General features: G+C 41.1%; 1 protein-coding gene across 1 annotated transcript in view; it reads left to right on the top strand.

The window, feature by feature from the left end:
• Positions 1-4,726: 4,726 nt before the first annotated feature.
• The window catches only part of LOC101467647 (estrogen-related receptor gamma), a 42,184-nt gene continuing 24,224 nt past the window's right edge, over positions 4,727-22,686 (top strand). Inside the window, exons 1-3 of the mRNA XM_012916432.3 lie at positions 4,727-5,286; positions 14,023-14,438; positions 18,927-19,043. Coding sequence (XP_012771886.2) covers positions 5,237-5,286; positions 14,023-14,438; positions 18,927-19,043 — 583 coding nt within the window. The 5' untranslated portion in view covers positions 4,727-5,236. The remainder of the gene's footprint in view (positions 5,287-14,022; positions 14,439-18,926; positions 19,044-22,686) is intronic.

The raw sequence follows: 22,686 nt of genomic DNA on the forward strand, positions 1-22,686 counted from the left end.
CAATGTGACTGCTGTGCTTGCTATACCAACAGGGGTGACCCCAGTTGGAGGGAGAGGTGAGACTAAATGAAAGTCATCCCTGGATCTTGGGGGAGCCGAGCCTGGAATACCAAGCCTCTCTCTCCGAAATGAGATTTGCTGCCAATGAGGCTGCTTTGCATAAATGTTTGCTTTTATTTATTTATTTATTTATTTTAACTTGATGATTTCTCGGCAGCTAAACTAATATTTAGAGAGCTTCTTTTACGGGCTACGCCACCAAATCTCCGCTTAACCGTTTTGATAATTCTTTCACCCATGGAGGTAATTCATTCACACAAAGAGCTTCTTTCCTTGTGGGTTTGGGACGAACGAAGAGGATAATTTCCCTATCAAACGCGCTCATTTAAAACAGAAAGTTTCGCACTTAAGTTAACCGTTCCTCAGAGGGAAGCTCGTAATTGAAGAGTCACTAGTGCCCTGTGGGTGTTCTGAGACGTTGAAGTCGGTATGAGCCCAAATGGCAGCTCTGTGACATGAATTTGAGAACGTGCTATATTTTTCTTCTTTCAGACACTTTCGGTGAGGCTGACTAATGTGCACACTTGCTATCATGAAGATCTAGATGCTCGTATGCATTCCTGTGTGTTTTATTTTTGTCCAATCAGTTGTGTTACCCACTTCTCTTTGGGCTAGCCGTTTTTATCGGCAGGGTCTAGACACGGACATGCGCGCAAGCATCGTAAGGCTTTAAAAAGCTGACGGCACCAGGCTCCCCTTTTTGCCAGCTTCCATATTGGAATGAACTTGAGATGAATGTATTGATCCGACAATGACACAACCTGGCTTTGCTTCAAAGGTGACTCCATCCCAGACCCTCTTGTGTTATGCAGTTGACGTGGGCGAGTCGCAGAGGATTCGAGCGGTGTCAAGGAGTCGTTTAAAATTAGAGCGTGGGGGGTAAAATTGATTTTGTTTATATGTGATGTGATTAAACACAGCGGAGACCGTTTGCTGTCGCTGGAATCACAATCGCGGCTTTCAAAGATGCAGCGCAGGTTGGAGAAATGTCCTTAAGTTAATATATGCCATTTGGTGATTGCCTTTAACCAAAGTGACTTCTGATGAGTGAAAACATTTAACAAAGAGCACAATACGTAACAGCACCAACAAGGCAGTGATTTAAGAGTTCATAACAGCGGATTTCTCTAATTATGATGCAGACTCTGCACTGAATACTTAGTCAAAGGTCTGATGGAGGCTGCTTAGCTAATTTGGGTGTCATCCCTCTCAGCCTTACATATTTATAATACATTTGCTCACAATATAAACTCCCGCAGGACCTTAAAAGATGTTTTTGGAGAAGCTGTATGCTCACATTTGGTCACACTCAGCCTGTTCCTTACTATCAGTGATGTCACATCAATATCCCACAATAGTAAATGATCAATCTTGAATTGACTGCATGGACATTTTTAACAGCACGAACCAGCAGAAGAAAAGTGAATCCAGTCACATTGTGGGAGTCCGGCTCTCGCAGTCAACGATATCGGAGCCCTGCAACAAGTCTCTCATTTACACAAGCGCTCACGTAGTTTTATTTTAACTGCCCTCAGTAAAATGAGAAATTAAGAGGCAAGAGATAGAGGCTAATAGCATTTATTAACCCAGCGTGAGCGGGCAGCGGGGCGACAGCGGTCCTCCACCAGCCCTGTCTCGTCCTGGTGGTTCAGTCGGCGCAGCCCAGAGAGGGGAGTGGAACATAATAAAGCCCAACAAATGCACCCAGCTGATTAATGCAGCCCTGTGGCTATAGTAATTATCCCTCTCCACACTCCTCCGGCAGACGAGCCAAACAAGTACGCGGCAGCGAAAGGAAAATGTGCAAATGATGGATTTGTGGGACTCAGTGTCTGTTTCGTGAGCTTTGTGTAAGAAGTCGAATGTTGACACGGGGTTTGTTGTTTCGGTTTTGCTGTGGCGGCGGAGTTGAAGGTTTTGCACTTGCAGAAGTTTAATGTCAGCAGTTTAATGTCTGTCTGGAGTGAGTTACAAATTCCTCGTGGGTTTAAATAGATGAAAATAAATGTATCGATTTATTGCATGTAGACGAAAGAGATAACAGTATGTGTGTTTTCAGACAGCAACATACAACAAACTTTTAACTAGTATAAAGTGAATCAAATAATGATATGCACTTAAATGCAACACTGAATTTTTATTTTATCAGATTTATATGAAATGCTAGTACACTGATAAAGCAGCTTTGCAACGTGATCAAAAAGTCATATGTATATATATTGCACTATTCCTGTTAAGAATCACAAAGTGCTTGATGACAACAATCAAACGCATTAAAATGCACAAATCTCAAATGTAATGGCAAAAATAAATATAATAACAATTCTATATTTTAAAAGAAAACCACAAGTTTTTTGGTTCTACCTTCATGCACCTTGATTATTTTCCGTGTCACTGATTGCTCATTATGTCAGTAATTTGATTAAAGCAACTGATGATTTCAGGCAACGCGCTGAGTTCATCAAAGTGGCCGCTGATCGAGTGGTGTGTGGCCGAAGTGAAACTAAAAACACCGGCTCCAAGAACTGAAGGTATTGTCTCGTGTTCCCTGCATAAATGAACCAACAAGAAACGGTTTCATCTGTACCAGCTTCTGGAGACTGAATTGAATGCCCAGAACATTTAGGAAGGCGTACAGAGTGAACTTCCTCCTGCTGATACACTTTCTTCATGGCGAGGTCAGAAGGTCAGCCATAACAGGCAGTTTGCTCGTGAATCAAGAATTTAATTACATACAAGCAGCGTGACAGGAAGACCGTGTCCCTCAGCCCACTACAATATGTCATTACTACTTATTGACACGTAACAATTTTGTCCTTTTTTGCACTTTTTTGCACTTTTGAGAAATCTGCAAATTTCTGGTCCTCTACAGAAATTTTTTTCTCACAATCCTTCTCATCTTTGTTTTCATTCATTAACACTCACTGTTTACACTAGTCCAGATTTCACTCCAAAAATAAACCCCGATTCCCTTTCCTACTCAGCTGTTCTTCTCTAAATTACAGTCGTGCTGGGAGTTTACAGTGCTGAGAATGTAAAACGGCAAATGAGAACAAAACTATAATGAGAGCCTAAACTGCTGCCTGAAAATGCAGGGTGGTGCGAGGCTGGTCTGCACTGATCTCCTTAAAGAGACACAGTCACGGTCATAGAGCCGAAAATCTGTTTTTGCTTAAATACAGATTTAATGATTGGATTACGGTTTCTTCTTCTGAAGATAACGTGATGGTGGGATTACACAGACTGTGCGCTCAATAGATTTCCTGTCAGATGCCACAAAACCCTGTGTCTCTACTCTGTGTGAGCAGGCCGCGCAGAGGAAGGGAGACAAATTAGGTCTGGACGCAAGTATGTACCCACCTCAGAAAGCTGGCAACACAAGAGTGGAGCGGGAAAATGCAAGAAATGTGGAATTTAGCCTTGAATTAAGCATTGCCAAATAAAAATGTGTTTTATTTTAAGGTAGTCTGACATACACTTTATATTTTGCATAAAGTTATTCAGTCTTAAAAATACCAAAAGACCACTTTTTTTTTGGTTTGACTGGCACTGGCTCTATTTTCTGCATGTGAAATCATACATGTCATCTGAACATCAGTTCTCATCTTCTCGGTCTCATTAAAAACATAAACATATCCCCCCTATTGATTATGTCTGGATGTCTTAATCGGATCAGCGGGAATAGCCAGATTTTCCTTCGCAGGAAAGTACATTAAATGCTAAAATATTGATCAAAAATGAAATGGAGAATGCACAGCTGCTTTAATAAAGCAATCAGCCTTTTGCTCCTGTGACTCTGATATGGACTGACATGAAAAGAAAACATTCAAATGTATAATTCCTTTTCATTTAAAAGATGGTTGGGAAACGGGAGTCTGTCCTGAGGCTTGTGGCGACACGGCAACGCTGTGATCAATAGGAGCGTGTGATGGGTTTTGCATCGATCGGGAAAATGTGGGTTGATGAAGTGGGCTGGAGGGGTGGGTGGCGGGGCTTTGGGTTTCCTCCGATGGGCTGCCACATTTCACGTACGTGGTAAAGATCCACTCAAACTTCTCTGTCGTCGTCATCATTATTATCATTCCTGCCGAGGTCATTATCACTCTCAGTTTTCCTACATCCTGCCTCGCTAAGGACGGGTAGATCCCCTCTCTTCACAGCGTGACTGGTGGAATGCTGTGGGAAGCAGCTGTCATTACTTTAAAGGAGGGCAGGCTGTGGAAAGCCAGATCCATGGTGGAGAGGATAAAAGACTAAAGGGAACCGTTTAGCTCCATAATCTGGCACTGAGCCCTTTAAAGCACCGTAAACAGACCTGTTCAAATCACCCTCAGCGAACGTGCCTCTACTTCTGTTTCTTGTCAGTTACTGCTGTCCACTTTTGTTTACCTCATTACTTTGAATAGCTATCTATCTATCTATCTATCTATCTATCTATCTATCTATCTATCATTTCTTTCTTTCTTTCTCTGTTTTGCAGTGCTCCCTTGTGAATGGAGGCCGACTAGTGGCCCATTAGCCCGTCTCATCTCAGTAATCTTTCATCACCATTGGCTGCTGGCAGGACAACCTTCCTGAATCCAGCCAATAGTGGTCGCTCCATATGCACCTAAACCACTCCCTCCTGTTCTTAAAGAGCCCCCTTGTCTTCAATGGAGACTCAATCCCCCCTCGCCGACTTACTCAGCCTGAGTGCGCTCTCACTGCTGCTGCTCTCCATCCATCCCTCTTATCTTTTATTCTCTTTCTCTGTCCACCAATCCCATCATCTGTGTTCTACCTCCTCTCGTTGCTCACCGTTTCCTCTCTTCATCTCTTCCTGAGGTTCTTTTTTTGTTTTTTCCTCTCTCCTCTTTCTCGGACCACCACTTTTCTTCTCACCGGCCGTACTCCTGAGCCCGAGCGTGCGGCACCTGTGCAGACTGGAGTTTGTTGGGCCGAGGCAGAAGGTTTTTCTTTTTTTTTCTTCTTCTCTTTTTTTTTTTTATTTTAAGTGTGCAGGTTGAACACAGGAGGGAGGGGAAGCAGCACCCGGGACCACCTGACCAATATTTATTGAGAATATGAGGAGATTTAGGAACTGATCTCCTGCTTCAGCTTTTCCCCAGCTGTTTATCTGTTGTTGTTTTTGAATTTTTTTTAAAATTGCAACATCTGGAATGCTTAACAAGGACTGATGGATGTTTCCGAACTGTGTATCCCTGACCCTCTCTGCTACCACAACCAGTAGGTGCTTCTTTATACAAATCCCTTTTTTCCCTTCTTGGTTAGCTCATCTAAACTTTTCTGTCTCTCTCTAAGTTGATAAAAATTGTTTAAAAATGTTATAATTTGTTTCTTAAAAAAAGCAAACGAAACTATTTCCAAAGACAGGGAGTTGCTCTTGTTCATGTACAGGACATCAGAGCTGAGCGGTGGCTGCTGTGGCGTAGCCTGCAGGGAGACCGGGGAGCTGGTCTCTGTACAGCTCTCTAGCTTCTGCAGGGTTTAAACTCAGCTCGTAGGAGAGAGTCACAGGCAGATTAATGCAGCCGGTATCCCGTGCACTGTCCTCCAGCACCAGCCGGTGTCCCGGGGAAAGTTAGTTGTGACTGTACTGTGTAAGCGTGACACAGAAAAGTGTGTAACTGAAGAAGTAGATACATGTCTGTCTGTGTTACTGATACAGCTCATCTCATTTTATTGTCATTTATAGTTTTTATATAAAATTGGTGGTTATGATTAAATAACACTGAGAGTTTAGTAAGTTTGGTCACCTCCAAATGTGGCACAGTATGTGAGTAAAATGCAGTTAATACGAACAACAAAATGTACACTTTAAAACTTTTTTTTTCTTGCGCATGCAAATGGTTATTGTGCATTTTCTTAGCTCAAAGGCAGGGATCAAGCAGCTTTTTTCCCTAACAAATGAGAAGTTAAAGAAACTCTCAAATCTCATTTGGAGCTCCAGTCTTTATCATTGTTACAGTTCTTGGATACCTGGAAAGATTCACTGGGATCCTCTTAATGTTAATCTGTAGATGGGATTGGAAAGGTTTAATCTGCTAAGCACTTTTTACAGGACTGCGATTAAGGATATTTCCAACTCTGCAAGGCTCCACAAAAGAAAAAAAAAGGGGGAGCATCTCCTGAAGTGTTAAACAAGTGTTTATTCTAACTGCATCAGAGCTGCCACTGCACATAATCAAAACAAATGAGATCCTATCGGTTTGTATTGGTTGAGCAAGTGAAACGACAAAGCAGCTTTGGTTAGAAGCTGTTCGCTCAGTAGAAGTATGTGTCGTTTTAATGCACTTTGCACATGCATCAAAAAAAGCTCATTTTGGTGTTAAGTGTATGTAGTTCTATTGATCACGAAATAAAATGTATACACTGCTGCTGCTGCTCATGATGACGATGATTCAAAGCGCTTCAACACTTCAGTCAAAGGTGTCGTGCACACCTTGAAGGATGTACATAAATTTGATTTATTCACTGTAATCAAATGAATCACATAAAATTCCTTTTGAAAAAGGATGTAAATCATTTCCAGGCTGGAAACTTCAACCACAGTTTTGTCAGTTGTTTTGATATTTTACATAAAAGTAACAGATCTCAATTAAATACATCTGTTTCAAGCATCGTCTCTGAAGGCTCTAACTTTTAATATCACAGTTAATTCGTGGTGGTTTTAAAACACACAATCGCAAGGCTTTCATTTTTACACTCAAAAAACCTTCAAATGAAAACTCTGAAGTTTTAATTACATCTTTAAAGAAAAAAAAAACTATGCCAAATAGAAATGATTAAAAATGACAAATCCTACGATATGATGCTATTAACCCATCGTGACCCCAGACTGTGTCTGTGTCCATCTATGTGTGTGTGTGTGTGTGTCTGCATTTATGTATGCAGATAAAAAAATATGCATGCGTGTGCTGACAAGTGAGTAGCTGGTTATGCATGCTATACCTGCATCCTTAAATACTTGTTAGGTCATATTTGATAGGCCAGCACTACACTAACACCACAACTCTACATATTTTTACTGGTTCTGCTTGAGATGAACGATTCTACACTTAGAATTTTTTTATTTAAAAATGTATTTGTAAGCGTTAAAGTTGCATTAACCATGTTGTCCTACATTTTCCCACATCGAGAAGTCGCACGCTGAAAATCTGTGTGCTCAGTGTCACATATATCTGTGATTAGTTAGGTTTGCCTCTGCTTTCAAACCCTTGGAGACTTTTGCCTTACAACTATCATACTGGCCCGAGGTGAAAGGTCAAAGGATTTTAGTGCCCAGCTGTCAAACCACATTTCTGATGCTAAAGCAAATACCTGCTTTGTCAAGAGACCAAAATATTAGTTACATCTAGTGATTTATTCTTTATGAAAATGTGCACGTCGGGATCGTGTTTGCGTGTTGTGGACCAAAATCACAATAAAATGCAGCTGTACATAATTGCATATGACCTACTATTTGCATCAGCCTCCACAGGTGCTCTCCACTATTTCTTGTCAGTCAGAACCATCTGCTTTAAAATTAATGGAGGCAGTTTTGAATTAAGAGTCGCATTAGACACGTTTTTTTACACATATTGCTTTATTCTTCTTTTACAATAACTGCATTTTTTTTAATTATAGAAATTCTAATACTTATTAATTAACTTATTATTAACTGACAAAGGCGTCACATGAAGATTAAATATACTGCTTGCTCAAATTTTTTTTCAACTTGTTTTACCTGCTATTCCCACAGGTGTCCTCCCCAAGTAAACAAACAGGAATGCATAAGCGAGCAAATGTATGCAGACACAGATAGACAGACATATGCACACACATGTAGACCAAAGAATCACACACTGACCTGGGATCTAATTTTAGCCGTCCGATACATAGAAACACCTGACTGTGTCTGTTAAAGAGGAGCACATCATCTTATCATACATTACATCTGTAATTTGTTACGCTTAACACACGGGTCTTGCTGTGATTAAGATGCACCCGCAATTTATTCTTTTTTTTTTCTTTTTTTTTAACACTTGGTGTCACATACGGATGCTTGAGGTAAAATTAATTTGATTGCAACGGAGTATTTAAAACCCTGAACATAAGGAAAATAGTACCTGGAGTTGCCAGTTGTTTAGGGGAATTCAAGCATTACAAATTTGCAGTGAGTGCAGTTCACTATCTGCAATCAGTGTTTTTTGCAACATAAAACATGTAGTGGCAGATTTATTTCCATCCATTCGTGATCGATCTTGCACTCATTGCTTCTTTCGTGTGCTGTCCAAGGTTCGAGTTTGAATATTTCACTTTATGTGTACTCACAGCTCCCGGCCACCTTTTCGCACTTCACCAGTCACCGTTTGGTTTGTGTCAGACTGCTTGAAAAGGATCCAAACCTTACACAAGGGCTGTGATCTCTACCAACTTTGTTTGATAGTTGGCTGATCTGACCAGCAGAACTGACTGGAAAGCCAAAAGAATCCACTGACGGATGGAGGGAGCAGGTGGTGGGAAAGTGCTGCGTTGTGTTGAAACTGTGGTGAGGGGGGGAAAACAATCTGCTTCCTTCCAACTTCACCACCAGCTTTGAGTTTTCATAAAGCTGACAAAAACTGGCCGAGATAAAAACAGCTCTGAACGTGTGAAGTCGCTGCTGTGTTTTCTCATGACTGTCGCGTTCACTGTTAGCAGTGGCTACTCCTTATGAGCCGAGCTTTGTTGGTTCTGTGTGATGGCATGAGGGGAGAAATAGCTTCATCACATGTCATGACCGCCCCTCTTGTTATAGATATATCCTTTAGGTGGCCTGTTAAGACTCTGAGTTCATCAGGCTGGAGATGGACACCTTTTTTTTCTTCACCTGCTGTTCAATCAAACATGAATGTGCCTTTCAAGTGCTCAGGCTGAGTGTAAGCAGCAGTGAGAGGACTTCTTAGAAGGAGTTTGTTTTATTGATCAAATGAAATTAACACACACACACGCACACACACAAGGAAAGAAGCAGTGTGCGTCTAATCATGGAGTGCGGGTCAGCCGGCATGTTTAATTTAATGGGCCTCATCGTAGCTTCACGAGGTCTCACATTGTGAACTTAATTCCTCTTCACCACGTTAATTTGCATTGTGTCAATTGACCGGAGCACTTACTGTATCAGCTTGAGTCTCACTTGAAATTCAGTCCATGCTCTAATACCATTAGGCAAATGCAAAGTTGTGTCATTTACACATTTGGGGGAGAAAAAAAGGGGATGTGGGGGGTGGAAGGGGTAGGAGGGGTGAGAGAAAAGCCAATTTGTGCCGAACAAGACTCGCTTGTGATTATCAGTGGATGTTATTACTGTGGAGAAGCAGACGTTTGAAGGTTATGTTTCTGGGCAGTAATTGAAATGCAAAATAACATTAGGATCGATGGCCATCTCTGTTTATTTATGAAATCAATATCGTAACTGTCCCTCATGAGTCCTTCTCTGATTCCCAATGACGGCTTAAGTCTCTGCTCGTTTATTCTTTCTCCCCCCGTAACCTCCTTCTTCTGTCTCTTTTTAAAAGGCAGTTAGGGGTGTGTTTGACTTTGCAGAGAGAGCAATTTCCTAGAGGTGCTGGATGTGTATGTAGATGGGGGTTGATACTCCAGGTAAGGAGACATCATCCATGTGGGAAATCTATGCAGTCTCTCCTCGTGGCAGTGACATTGAAGAGGCCATATGCTGGAAATTCTCTGTATGGTATGTGCATGTGTGTGAGTGTATGCGTGTGTGTTAGAGAGATAGAGAAGAAGAAACAAAGTATATCTATGTGATGCAAAACTAGTGCTGGGACTTACTACCTGAGATAAAACAACATTAAAACAAATATTTTTAAAAATGAAGGTGTCAGAGCAAAATAACTTACAGAATGACTTTCCAGCTTTGCAGCACAAGTAAAGGATATGCTTGGTTCCACAAACTTATCATCAAGCTTTAAACTGTGGTTTTAAAGCAGTTGCAAAGGAATACAATCTGATCCATTTTAAACCAGAATCACTCAGTATTATGTACAAGTCTGTGTGTGGAATGCACATAGTCGAACATTAGCATAAACACATATTAAATACACATGCAAGTACACTAAACATAAGCTCAAATGTATCCGAAAAAGAGGGAATAGATAAATCAGTCACACAACAATGCAAGAAAATCCGAACGACTTCAGGAATAAGATGCTCCGAAAAGAAGAAACCTTCACCCTTTAAAGGCAAATACAATAAATACTTCTGTTCAGTTGGTAGATTTTTTTGTTGTTGTCACATTTAACTGTAGGTTTGCGTTTCCTTGACTGAATCTGCAACGTTGTAGCAGATGATTATTAGATTATTAGAAATCCTCTTTCATGTGTTTGCTTCTATCAAATCAGCACATTACAGGGATAGCTCTTTTAAATGTGTATTCATTATAAATATATGAGGGGAAAAAAGCGATATTTGCAGCAGCGAAATTTAAGAACACACACATTTTTGATGACCTTCATTTGTGTCACCCGCATGTTGTTGTTACCACTTAACACTTGGAGACACACGCTACCCCCATTTTCCCACTCGCATGACCATTCATTTCCCAGACACCGCGGCCACTGACTAACAGTGTAATCTATGTGTCAGGCGGGAAGGGGCACTCCGTTTAAAGCTGATAGAGTTTGCCCCAAACAAGGACAGCCTATCATAGAAAGATTAATGAACTAATTTCATGCATGGCTCCTTGCCTCTGTCCTTCTGTGCTTCCATGTTCGACTGTGTGTTCAGCACCGTGATTTACGCTGTGTTCCCTGCTACAAGCTTAACCCCAAGCTCAACAATAATATTTCCTTTATGCGGAAAAGTACACGGTAAAAATTTGGAGAGCCGTATATATTCACTCCTTCACCCAAGACAAGGACAGCATGAGGTCATTTATGGAGAACTGTTTTAAATATGCATTTTCTTTTTCGTGTTTGAGTGGCGGTGTAAATTTATCATGCTGAAATTCAGGAGGCTAGACAACATATTTCATGGAGAAGAGGTGGATGGATTCGGGATTTATGTTGGGAAGCTGGGGATCTGCGGCTCTGCCAGCATGAGGAGGCATGCCAAAATACACACATGCACATGCAAACATCTGAGATTTCAGCTGCTCTGTCGGGACATTTTCCGCACCTATCTCATGTTAGCTTCAAAAAAGAAAAAATGGTCAATGATCTGAGCGTGCATCACAGTCCTGTCGCGTTAAACATTCTGGACGACTGTATTTTGTCGTACAGAGTAGTCTCTTGACGTGTGGTGGACAGACTGGAACGCGTGCATCTGCTGCTCCGTGGTGTCCATTGTGGGACTGTGTGGGCCTCTCAGAACAGAGAAGGCAGGTGACCTTCACGTCTGTCTGATGAGTCCTGCTTGTCTGCTCCGTTTGTACAATTTTTCTGCGCAGCGGAGCAAACACTACCCCATTAGGTATTAGGTGCAGTGCATGTGTGTGTGTGTTTTTTTGTCAAGGGAGTGGGACAGGTTGAGGAGAGTCAGGCTGTGGTTTGAAAACTCTATGTCTCTTTATATTGGGGCTGGTGGGGGGGGGGGGGGGGGGGGGGGGGGGGGCGACCAAATTATGAAACTATGAAGCTATTTCTGTCTGCACGAATTGGTGGTTCGTGCCATTATTTCATTTCGACAGATTTGAAAGGGCCCATTAGAAATTTCCATTAAACCTAACAAAAAACATCTCCCCAGCGTTGCCGTGTGCTAAGTGTGGAATGAACTACTTTTTACGTATGCCACAATGTGCTATTCCATAGGGAATCCCCCCCTATCTGGCTGCAATGATGTATTAACTATTACCAGGCTGGTCTCTCTCCACTTCAGCTTGGAGAAAATATATCGTCCAATTGACTCTAGGTGAATGCTGATTGCTAACAAGATTTAACATGAGTCATCTGAGTCTTTTATAAGCCACAATATCCTTAGAATGAAGGCTAACACAATGCTGTATCTCTCAATCTCGCACTATGTTAACAGTCTCGACTGATTAAAAATGCATAAGGAATGTCTGGGGCCCGTAAGAGGAGGGTTTATTTTTTCATGCCTCATCTGGAACAGGAAGGAAGCCGAGGATCAATAGATCTGATCTGGGCCCAGGGGTAGAGGCTATCTCCTCCTCTTTTTCTCTTCTTCTCACTACTCGTTTGCAGTTAAAAAAGAAAAAAAAAGAGGTTTCTTGGCTTTAAATAAACACTTGTGCAAAGGAGGCAAAAGAAGGAAAATGCATTCGGAAACACAACACCATATTTTAAAAAAAAAAAAATGGAGACAGCTCCTGGCAGTAAAAAAAGCCAAAAAGTTCAGACTGTAAAGCAGCATTAGCTTGCTATTAGTTTCAGACATTCCCATCACGCCTTTCCGCCACTCTCACCCCATATTTATGACTCATAAGAATTTAAGGGCTGAAGTTCTGTAAGATCAACACCAACTGTGACAGACAGAGCCAGCAGTTCTAAGACCAACCCGGGCCTCATTTCATGCTTCGTTTGAGAGAATATTATTGAATTACAGCAAGGAGCGCAACATACACTGGCTTTGCGGCCTCAAAGAGAAATGACTACCCACCAGTAGCAGTAATCGTTAAGTAAACAAGCATACTTATGGAGTTATAACATCACCGTTAAGCAAAGTGTATAATTTCTTATAAAGCTTAACAAGGCAAATAAAGAATACTCTCTTTAGCTTCTACCCTGCATTATGAGGATTTTTTTTTTTTCTTTAATCCTACCTTTGTAATCTTTATGATGAAATTCTTGGAATAAGGCACTTCCTCTGCCAGCTGTAACCCAGCACCTCCACTGGCAAAATAACTGGGACTATTGATTGGGTCATCTATTACCCACAATCCTCCATATGCTGAGTGTAACACCTCTCTTTGTCCATTAACAGCCTTCTGAAGTTTCATTCATTCATTTACTTCTGGCAGCCGACCAATTGTGGGCATTGTTTGCAAGATGTATGGGGCATCTGTTGACATGGTCGTTAGTTACCATTTTGCCTGAGAGGAATGAGCTACTGCACTATATCACTTGGCATTCCGGCGCATTAATGGTTGTGTGTGTAAGGCAATCTATCAAACTCAGGTGAACGGGCTGATGAATTTCTCGCAGAATGAGTGGCGGATGATGGTAGCAGGCAAGACTCGGTACAGTCACGGCGAAGCTTTTGTGCTCTGTTGTGCTCTGTTGTTTGGTCCTCTTTTTTTTGAGAGCCATTGCGTTCTTTTTATTTAAAGAAAAAGTTTTAAAAATGTGTGAAGAAAATGCGGTAAAACGGTTAATATTTTTAAAAAGTTTGCTAATTATTAATACTGAGATATGTTACTTTTATGTTATTAGTTTGTGTAATAAAATATTATTTTTATGCCAAAGCTCAGTGTCCCCTGATGTGGTTTCTATGCCAATATGACAGTTTTTGTGTTTTGTTTTGTTTTTTTCCAAATCCAAATCACAATTTTTTTCCTAAATCCAACCAAACAACTCGTGGAAACAAAAGTTGAAAACAACACAAACCATGGTGTCCTTCTGCCTACTTATATATGTGCTTTAAAACAAGTGGTTTGAACTCCACCATATCACCCAATGCTCTCCTTTTCTTTTCTCTTTTTCCTCACACACAGTCAGTCAAAGCAGATGGCTGCCCTTCTAACCTTGTTTCTCCTCGAGGTTTCTCCCACTTAAAAGGGAGTTTTTCCTTCCCACTGTCGCAAATTGCCTTCTCATAGGGGGGTTGTCTGATTGTTGGGTTTTTAGCTCTTATACTGTGGGGTCTTTACTGGACAGGATAAAGCATTTTGCGGTGACATTATAAAAATTCAGTTGAACTGAATTAAACATTCATTTCTTTTCAAAAATTTGGAAAACCATTGCATTCCCTGTAAATTCAGTTTCAAAACTGACTGACATTCCGACTCTGTTTGTGTTTCTCCAGGTTATTAACCAGAATGCCCTCCGAGGACCGGCACCTATCCTCGAGCTGTGGTTCTTATGTCAAAACTGAGCCTTCCAGTCCTTCCTCCTCGCTCATAGACACTGGCAGTCACCACAGCCCCAGTGGCAACTCTGACGCCAGCGGCGGCTACGTTAACGTTGGCAGTGGACGGTCACACACCCTGGACTCCCCCCCAATGTTCAACCCAGGCATGCTGGGAGGCGGCAGCGCCTGCTTACGCCGCTACGAGGAGTGCTCCGGCGGCATGGCCGATGACTCGCCAATCAAGTGCGAGTACATGCTCAATGGAATTCCCAAGAGGGTGTGCCTGGTGTGTGGCGACACTGCCTCGGGGTACCACTACGGAGTGGCCTCCTGTGAGGCCTGCAAAGCCTTTTTCAAAAGAACGATACAAGGTATTTTCCCCCTTTCCCACTTTTCCTTTCACATTTCACTGACTCACCTGAGCTGTCAGTAAAACTGTCTTTTAGGTAATGGGTTCTTTGTATTTTTGTTACAACTGGAGACAAGTAAAAGCACAACCGCAGCAATAGAAAATATGAGTAAAAATGTCTGCTTTTTGGATTAACTATAACTTGTGAATACTTAGAAAAATGCTCTGTGGTGCTCCCATTTACTGCTTAGACCATGCACTGCATTTTTGCATTTTTTGTTTGTAGCTGTTTAAGTACTGGTTTATTTTAACTACATTAGACACAATAATATTCATTCACAACACCACAGCTAACCAGATAAATCAGAGGATGTGGAGAACTGATCGATAGAAGAGAAATGAAGAACCCACACACGTTAAAAATTTTACAGTTTTCATTTTATTTTTTATTGGTTTTTTTCTGTGGATTATCAGATCAATCGATATTGACGGCCTCTGTTTTTTGGATTTTCAAAATAAGTAGCAAAAAAGAAAACCACTTGTCGATAGGTGTTACCAACTCACAGACATCAAAACAGCGACAGGTGAACAGCGCCAGATAAAAATGTTACATTGTTATCTTTTTTTCCCTTAAAGTGGCCATAAAAAAACAATGATTCCTGACTTTCCACCAGTACTTTTAAGCAAGGTGTATTTTCACTCTTGTCACAATAGAGAAGTGCTACTTTTTAATGATTTTAAATACTTTACGTTCACTTGAATACGTGGTCGTGCGTGTCACAGGTTCCTCAGTGCTTTCATGGGGCTAATACGATGTGGTGTCTACCGCAGGCATTAGGCCCAGACCGCAAATCTGCTCTAGTTTGTGATTTTTGATGTCTTTGCATGCGAATCATACATCTGGCACCGAATCTGCCATGTGTGGGATCCGTTCCAGAGTAATCTTTTGGACAGAGATAATGCGCCACTTTTTTTTTTTGATTTGATTTGCAGCATTTGTGTCTGGATACATGGAGTCAGAGTGAGGGCACATTAAGTCAGGCAAATTTGAAAAGTATTCTGCCTAAATCCCTCTCAATTACTGAAGCACGAAGAAACAGAAGAAGCATCTTTCGGCACTGTTTTTTCCTTTTATTTTATTGGCTTTTGTTAAAATCCAAAACAGCGCATTACTGTCAGAATAAAGATGGAAAACGTGGGACTGATGTGAGAGCTGGTTACCTCACTTGGTCTTAAGAGTGAAACTCTTCGGCACTCTCTCTAATTACATCACATGTTTACAAAATTCTGACTTTTTCTAATAACTCTTAATGTGATGATGACAAATATACCAAGCCTCATCCTGATATATATAATTTTTCTTTTTCTTTGGCAGCGAGGTTTTTTTTTCTAAAATTTTCTAAAATATCCTATTTCTCATTATTAATTATCAGACATTTCTAAAAGAAAAACACACACAAAAAATAGAGACAGCAAAGACATATTTCCCAAAACTTATTATTTATTTACATTTTTTGGCTGCCCATTTTTAGGAAGGCCTTTCCTGGCTTAATTAGCCTATATGAAAATGGCTGGATTGTTTTATCTTAGGAGAATTTTCACTTTTCATGTACAAGAGGCTAAAGCATCTTTGGATCGGGAGCATCAGAAAATGTAGGAAACCCCTACTTTCTTTCAAGTCATCAGCACAATATCTGTTGTTCAGTCCGCATGCTACACTTTGTTGGGTTTTACTGAATGTTTTTGGCCTTCTGTCCAAATCCTGCATGCCTGTTTATGATCAATCATTGGTAGTTAAAAGGCTGCTCGTGCCCCAGTAATGCTGATGTGTGACTTTGCATTGTCTTGCCGAGACCTCTCTCTCTCCTTCTCATCTTCTTCCTCGTCACTGTAGTCTTCTTCTTCTTCTTCTTTTCACTCTCCTTCTTGGAGGACAGGCCTGTAATGAGCTTAATCTGTCCGTCATTCGTCCTGAGCCACGGGAGTTTCAGTCAATAACAATCAGTGTTGGGTGACTGTAATTAAGAACCAGGCATTTCATTGGGAGAAAGTCAAGAAAGGAGGGTGGGAGGTGTGGATCCGTTCCTTTTGCCCCCAGGCCCCTCAAGCCCTCACCCAAGGGGAAGGAGATGGGGTCCAATTAGAAGCAGAGGCACGTGTTGTGGTGGCAATAACAGAGGAAGGGAACAGCGAGACAGAGACGCTGAAGAGTCCTCTAAATAAAGGCGGTGGGACGAGGGATGGGGTAGGTGGTCATTCACAGAGAGGAGAAGCTGCTTTAATGGAATGGTAATCAGGAAGGGGGTCCCGGCCTCGGTAAAGGAGGAGGACAGGAAGAGGTCCAACTTGAGTGGAGATGCACGTGGATAATAGCATAGCATAATAATATATCAAAATTTAGAGGGAAAATAAGAGAGGTTAAGGAAGGTTATTAGAGTGGTTGAAATGTCCTTTGAGAAATAAAGGTGGACACAAGACCTGATTAACTAAGAGGGTTGCCGACAGTGAGCTTTTAGAGGTAGGCAATTTAAGTCTATTGTGGACCCTCGTCTCACCCACCCACACCCAACAAAAAAACACACACATGCAGGTCATATTTGACCTATCCTGTTATTTTTGGATTACTGTTTGATTTTGAAGGAAGAAAATTTGATATCCAAGCAAGTTCATCAACCTCAGAAGGTCATGAAATATTGCATGTATGTAGTACAGAGAATAAGTTCAACATTTCAGGCATGCAGCAAACTGTAATGTTGTCTGCTTGTTAAGGCAAAGCTCAGAATCACTGCCTTCAGTTAGTGAAAAATAACATATTGCTCGGTGCTCTACAACAATAGAACAAACAGCAGACGTCAAGGAGGCAGCTGAAGAAAGATGAAAAAAATGAAAACTATTGTGTTTCATTTTGTAAAACCGGAATTTTATACTCACAGATTTATTAATGCCTTTCAACATATCACATCATTTTCATCATTTTGTGCTTGTGCAAAATGTGGTTATGTGATTTAACGTGAATTAGATTTTCTTTATGTATACAACATGCATCATATATAACATGTGTGTATATACATATATATATATATATATATATATATATATATATATATACACATTTATTCTTAATTGTCTCTAGTGTGAATTGTGGGACATTACTGTGCATTAAAAAGTATTAAGTGTACTCATTAGATTATGTAATTTTTACCATAAGAATTTACCCTCTAGTATTCGCACTGAGAATAAAACTAAAGTACTATATATTAATACTGCAAATATTATAACGCTCTTGCTGCATGCAGTTAGTTTGCAGTGTAGTATGCAGTAAGGTACATGGCGTGCATCTCTACATACGAGCGCTGCAGTGTACTTTATTTCCCCTCTGCTAATGCCTCTCAGTTTAACAGACTTTACCTACCCCGAATCCAGCAGCAGCCTCTGCCAACATGCTGGCGTGGTGCCCTCGGCCCCTAACTGTGCGTGTGACCCTGCTGGCACTTTCGATGCCAGGGATCCTGACAAATGTTGGCACCTTCTCCTTGACCAACAGGGGGTTGTGTGTGTGTGTGTGTGTGTGTGTGTGTGTGTGTGTGTGTGTGTGTGTGTGTGCTCCTCTGGCAGACCTGCAACAGACAACACCTGGTTTGCTGTTTTTAGGTACCATTAATACATCTCTGGACTTACGGGACATTGTTCAAACAGTCAATCATGGGGTTACGGATACTTGGGAAAGAGGATTTGTCACTGGATTCTTGGTGTCGTGTCAACTTTTGAAGTGTGTGCGTAATGATTTGGGGAAAAAATAAATAAAAAAAACTCTTAACCGGAATCAGGTGAGAAAGACGGGCAGCGGTTAAATTCCAGCAGATTCAATATGTCTGCATTTTCTGGCTGTTTTTGGATCTGAGTGATTAAATTGCATAGGAAATATTTCCATAGTGAGCCAACAACCGTCAAGACGACTTGAATAATACATCGAGCTTTGCTACATGATATCGCAGTCTTAGATTGTCCAGTCTAGCAGCAGCTCCTGGTCTTTGCTGGAGAACATTATGCAGAGTGCTCAGCTGTGCGTCCGTCTCTTAGCCCCGTGCTGTTGAGGGAGGGCAGTTTTCCCATCATCCTTTAGGTGAAGAAGGATGGGCTGGAAAGGGTCGTGGTGAGCGTTGCAGAGAGGACGCTCTGCATTAATGAAGCTAATTTATCTGTGAATCAAAATTTGAGTGTGACTGCGGGGCGGGTAGGTGCTTTTTACATGCCCCATCAAAATGCCACTAAACCCTCCTCTCCTTCAGGAGTGTCACACGGGGTCACCTTGGGACAGGTGTGTGTGTGTGTTCACAGGCACACATGTGCACACACGTGTTGTGTATTTTGCAGTGTTCTCACTCCGCGCCTGGTGTGATTTGATCTTCCTGCCAGCGCAATAATTCCAAAACAAATTATTCCTAATTGCTGATGTATATCTTTTAAGCACACAGAATAATGGAGTCCTTTTTTTCCAATCCTTTTCCAGGGAATATCGAGTACAGCTGTCCGGCTACCAATGAGTGTGAGATCACCAAAAGGAGACGAAAGTCTTGCCAGGCCTGCCGCTTTATGAAATGTCTTAAAGTTGGCATGCTAAAAGAGGGTGAGTACTGGTTTTTCACACAAGCTCACACAACATATATATATGTGAGTGTGTGTTTGCTTTATCCTTTTATTTTTACTCTGCCCCTTGTGCAAAGCTGCATTATTTGGGGTCTCTGTTCAGTGCTGCTCCTCAGCACTATGAAAAAATCTAAGTACTGTTGTATCCATGGTTGTATATCACATAGGAAGCAGCGTGAAGCAGTTGAGTTCACAGTTCGCAGAGTGACGAGGGCTGCGGTGGATGAATGCTTTAAAGACTTTTGTCTGGAGTCTGTGTCCCTTATAAAACCACACACATGTAATTTTTAGACTTAATTTCAGTCACACTGTGGCTAAGCTTGGGTAACAAAACTAGCTCTTTATGTGCAGGAAAAGGTTATAGTTGAGGTGTTAGAACGCCTTTCTGGCAGTGAGTGCTTGGGTTCAAGTAACACTTTTGGCTACGGACACCCCGGTGCTTGTCTCTGTGATGCCGTATATGCCATGCTATATACTCCCTGGTGTAAATAGCCACATTAACTTTTCCACCCACTGGTGCAAATAGCATTGTTGGCTATTGACACCTTGGTGCTAATAGCATCTGTCTAGATTAATTAACTGTCACATCAAAATCCTAAAGATCATATGCTTCTTAGGCAGCTTTCTCTGTTTATTAGTATATAAACTTTAGACTCTCCTCTATGGCACCAAATTGTCTTGTGATTCTATATTTTAAAATATATGAGATGGTGTAAAGATTTTATGATCAAGCTGAAATCAGGAGGTTTGCCTATATGTTAGAGTAAGCTGTCTGTTTTTCAATGGTTGTGGATCTGTGATGGTCACTCCGGTCTAGAGGATGGTCAGTGATATTAAAGCCAGCTGTGGCCTCAGGGAGACACCGGTGACATCACCCACAAGCCTTACTTACTTCTCCTCACACTGCCGAGCCTCTGAGTGTTTAACTCAGCCGGGTGGAAAAAGCTGCTGAGCTGGATATTCTTACCAAGACCGACTGAGATGTGTAACAGTACTCTTAAAAAGCACAGGCTGTTCCCCCAAGACTTCCCTCTCCCCTGGGCTCTGGGTGTCTCTCTCTCCATCTCCCACTCTGTCTGTCTGTCTGTCTCCCTTCCCCTCTCTTGCCTGCCGTATTGATCCACTAAATGCTTTCCGAATATCCCACCTCACTTCCTGCACGTGTTGTTTTTCCTCCAGTGTGAGTCCTCTGGGAGTACAGAGGGAAAATCTAGCCGATAGATTTTCTTTTTTTCTTTTTTCTTTCCACGGGAAGAGCATTTTTTTTATCTTTTCAGTTTGCAGAGCGAGAAGAACTATCCTACACCAATGCAAAGTCTATGAAAAGTCTAAATCATGCTATTTATACGCAGAGGGCTTGTGCTGAGCTTGGACTTCAGTGAACATTTCTGGACAGATGTCCATGAGAAAAAACAAAATCTCAAATTGCTGAAATACAGCCTATTTTAATTACATTTCTTTGTCTTATACTGAAACAAAGAATAATTTTTGAGCAACTGTGGTACGAACGCTGTATAGGACAATAAATGCACACTGACAGTAACAGTAAATTAATTGAATAATGTGCTGAAATAAGGCAGAAGTGTAGGCTTTCCATAGGTGTTGATGGCATAAAAGATATAAGAAAATAAAGATTTAGAGAAAAAGAAGCAAAGGAATTTTTAAAATATTTCATTCACACATTAGGATTTCTTTATTTCTACCAACATTAAGATTAAGTGTAATTGATTAGAGGAATGACCGCATCGTACATTTTATTAGGACGTAATATGTGCTCTGATAGCATTAATGTGTGTGTATGTGTTTCATAGTCCACACTGAATCCTAAATTAAAGAAACATACGATTTATAAATTTATTCATAAGCTCCACATAGAGAAAAACAACTGTTTCCTAAAAATAAAACCATGGCCATATAGTTTTGTACACATCTGGTAATAGCAGCCTGCACAAGTTGACTGCAATTTGTCCCAGTAACACAAGACTGCGTGTCTCTCTTTTAGTTCACTTTCACTGACCCAGCTTCACTGTGACGTAGCTGCGTTTGTTCCTCTCAGACAGAGGGGCCGTCCGTTCTGTTTGGCATAACGCTACTATTTATACATGCAGCCATTTTTTATGTCTTAATCCTGGCCAAAATATCTCACACTGAGCCTTTGACTCTTGGCCAGAAGAAAAAAAAAAAATAGCAACACATTTGCTTCAGAAATAAAGCTGAAACTATTAGTGCATGCTTAAAGGAAAAACTGTGGGGTATTGTCAGCGGAGAGCCAGGCTAAGCCGGCCAGTGTGTGTGCGAGGCGCAGCGTCACAGCCACCGCAATATGTGGCACAGTAGGCGATTTTCTAAAAGTGATGGTGTTCAATTAAGAGTAAAAAGGACACTTAATCATGGCATACTGCAGTGGCGTGGACTCTTACAGATTTAAGGGGGACTTTGATCAGTGAACCAGTAGGGGGGAGGGGACAGCGGCTAGCCTCACTTTATGCTATGAGATCACCCTGCAACAAGTGACCAAGGGCTGGTCACCGACAAGGAACAATTACATTGTGTAATTTCTTAAAATGTTAACTTAAATGGTGTTTAACACTCTATTATCCTGCAAGGTTAGTTATATCATCAACAGGTTCAAACACGGAGGACTAATAACAGAAGGCACAAATGCAGACTCTGAACTGCAAGCAGCAGAGTGACATTGTGGGTAAAATCTAGGAAACACTAGCAAGGATTATTTCATAGATTCAATTCAGTTCTATTCTATTTTATTTACATAGCACCAAATCACAACAACTGTCACCTCAAGACGCTTTACCGTAAAATAAAGATCCTACAATAATACAGATAAAATCCCAACAATCAGACGTCTCCCTATGAGCAAGCAGTCGGTGACAGGGAGGAAAAACTCCCTTTCAATGGTTAGAAACCTGCGGACTCCGCTGCAACTGGTTTGAGTTAAGGGGAGGGAGACAGGACAAAAGATACACTGTGGAAGAAAGCCAGAGATTAATAATAACTAATGCAGCGTGGAATGAATCCAGAGGACTTAAAGACAACAGCACATTCCACAAACAGGAGATGGATACACTGAAAAGAATAAGGAAGCGTAGTGTTAAAGTATTCGCTTAATAAAGAAGGTTTCTATTATCCTCACAATTATCCAGACTCAGATTTGAAACGCAAATCTTTTAAACCAACAAAGACGAATGTTTGAGCGTCTACTGAAGGGATATTTTGAAGACACCCACAATTGTAGTGATGCCTCCACAGTCCAGACCTAAATACAATAATTACAGAGAAACCAGAAACCAGTTAACTTGTGTTTTATATCCATATCCAAGCCAGACCTAATCAGTTTGGCCCAAATATGTTTTGTGAGATCGCAGTAAACCTTGATCTTTGACATAAAAAAATAGCTGACTGACTCTCTGATGTGGATGAACTGAAAGCTTTTCCAGCTTAAAAACAGATTTTTTTAGGTGTAAACTCATGATTGTGGTGTCCAAACAGAAAAATGGTTTTATGTTGAAGGTTTACACATTTGAGCAAATTTCATTTTTCGTAGCAATCCTTGTCAATATTAAGCAGGCTTGTGTTTTTTTTACTTCTTTCCTTTGAAATGAAAC

This window comes from Maylandia zebra, linkage group LG15, assembly GCF_041146795.1.
Source record: "Maylandia zebra isolate NMK-2024a linkage group LG15, Mzebra_GT3a, whole genome shotgun sequence".
NCBI lineage: Eukaryota > Metazoa > Chordata > Actinopteri > Cichliformes > Cichlidae > Maylandia > Maylandia zebra.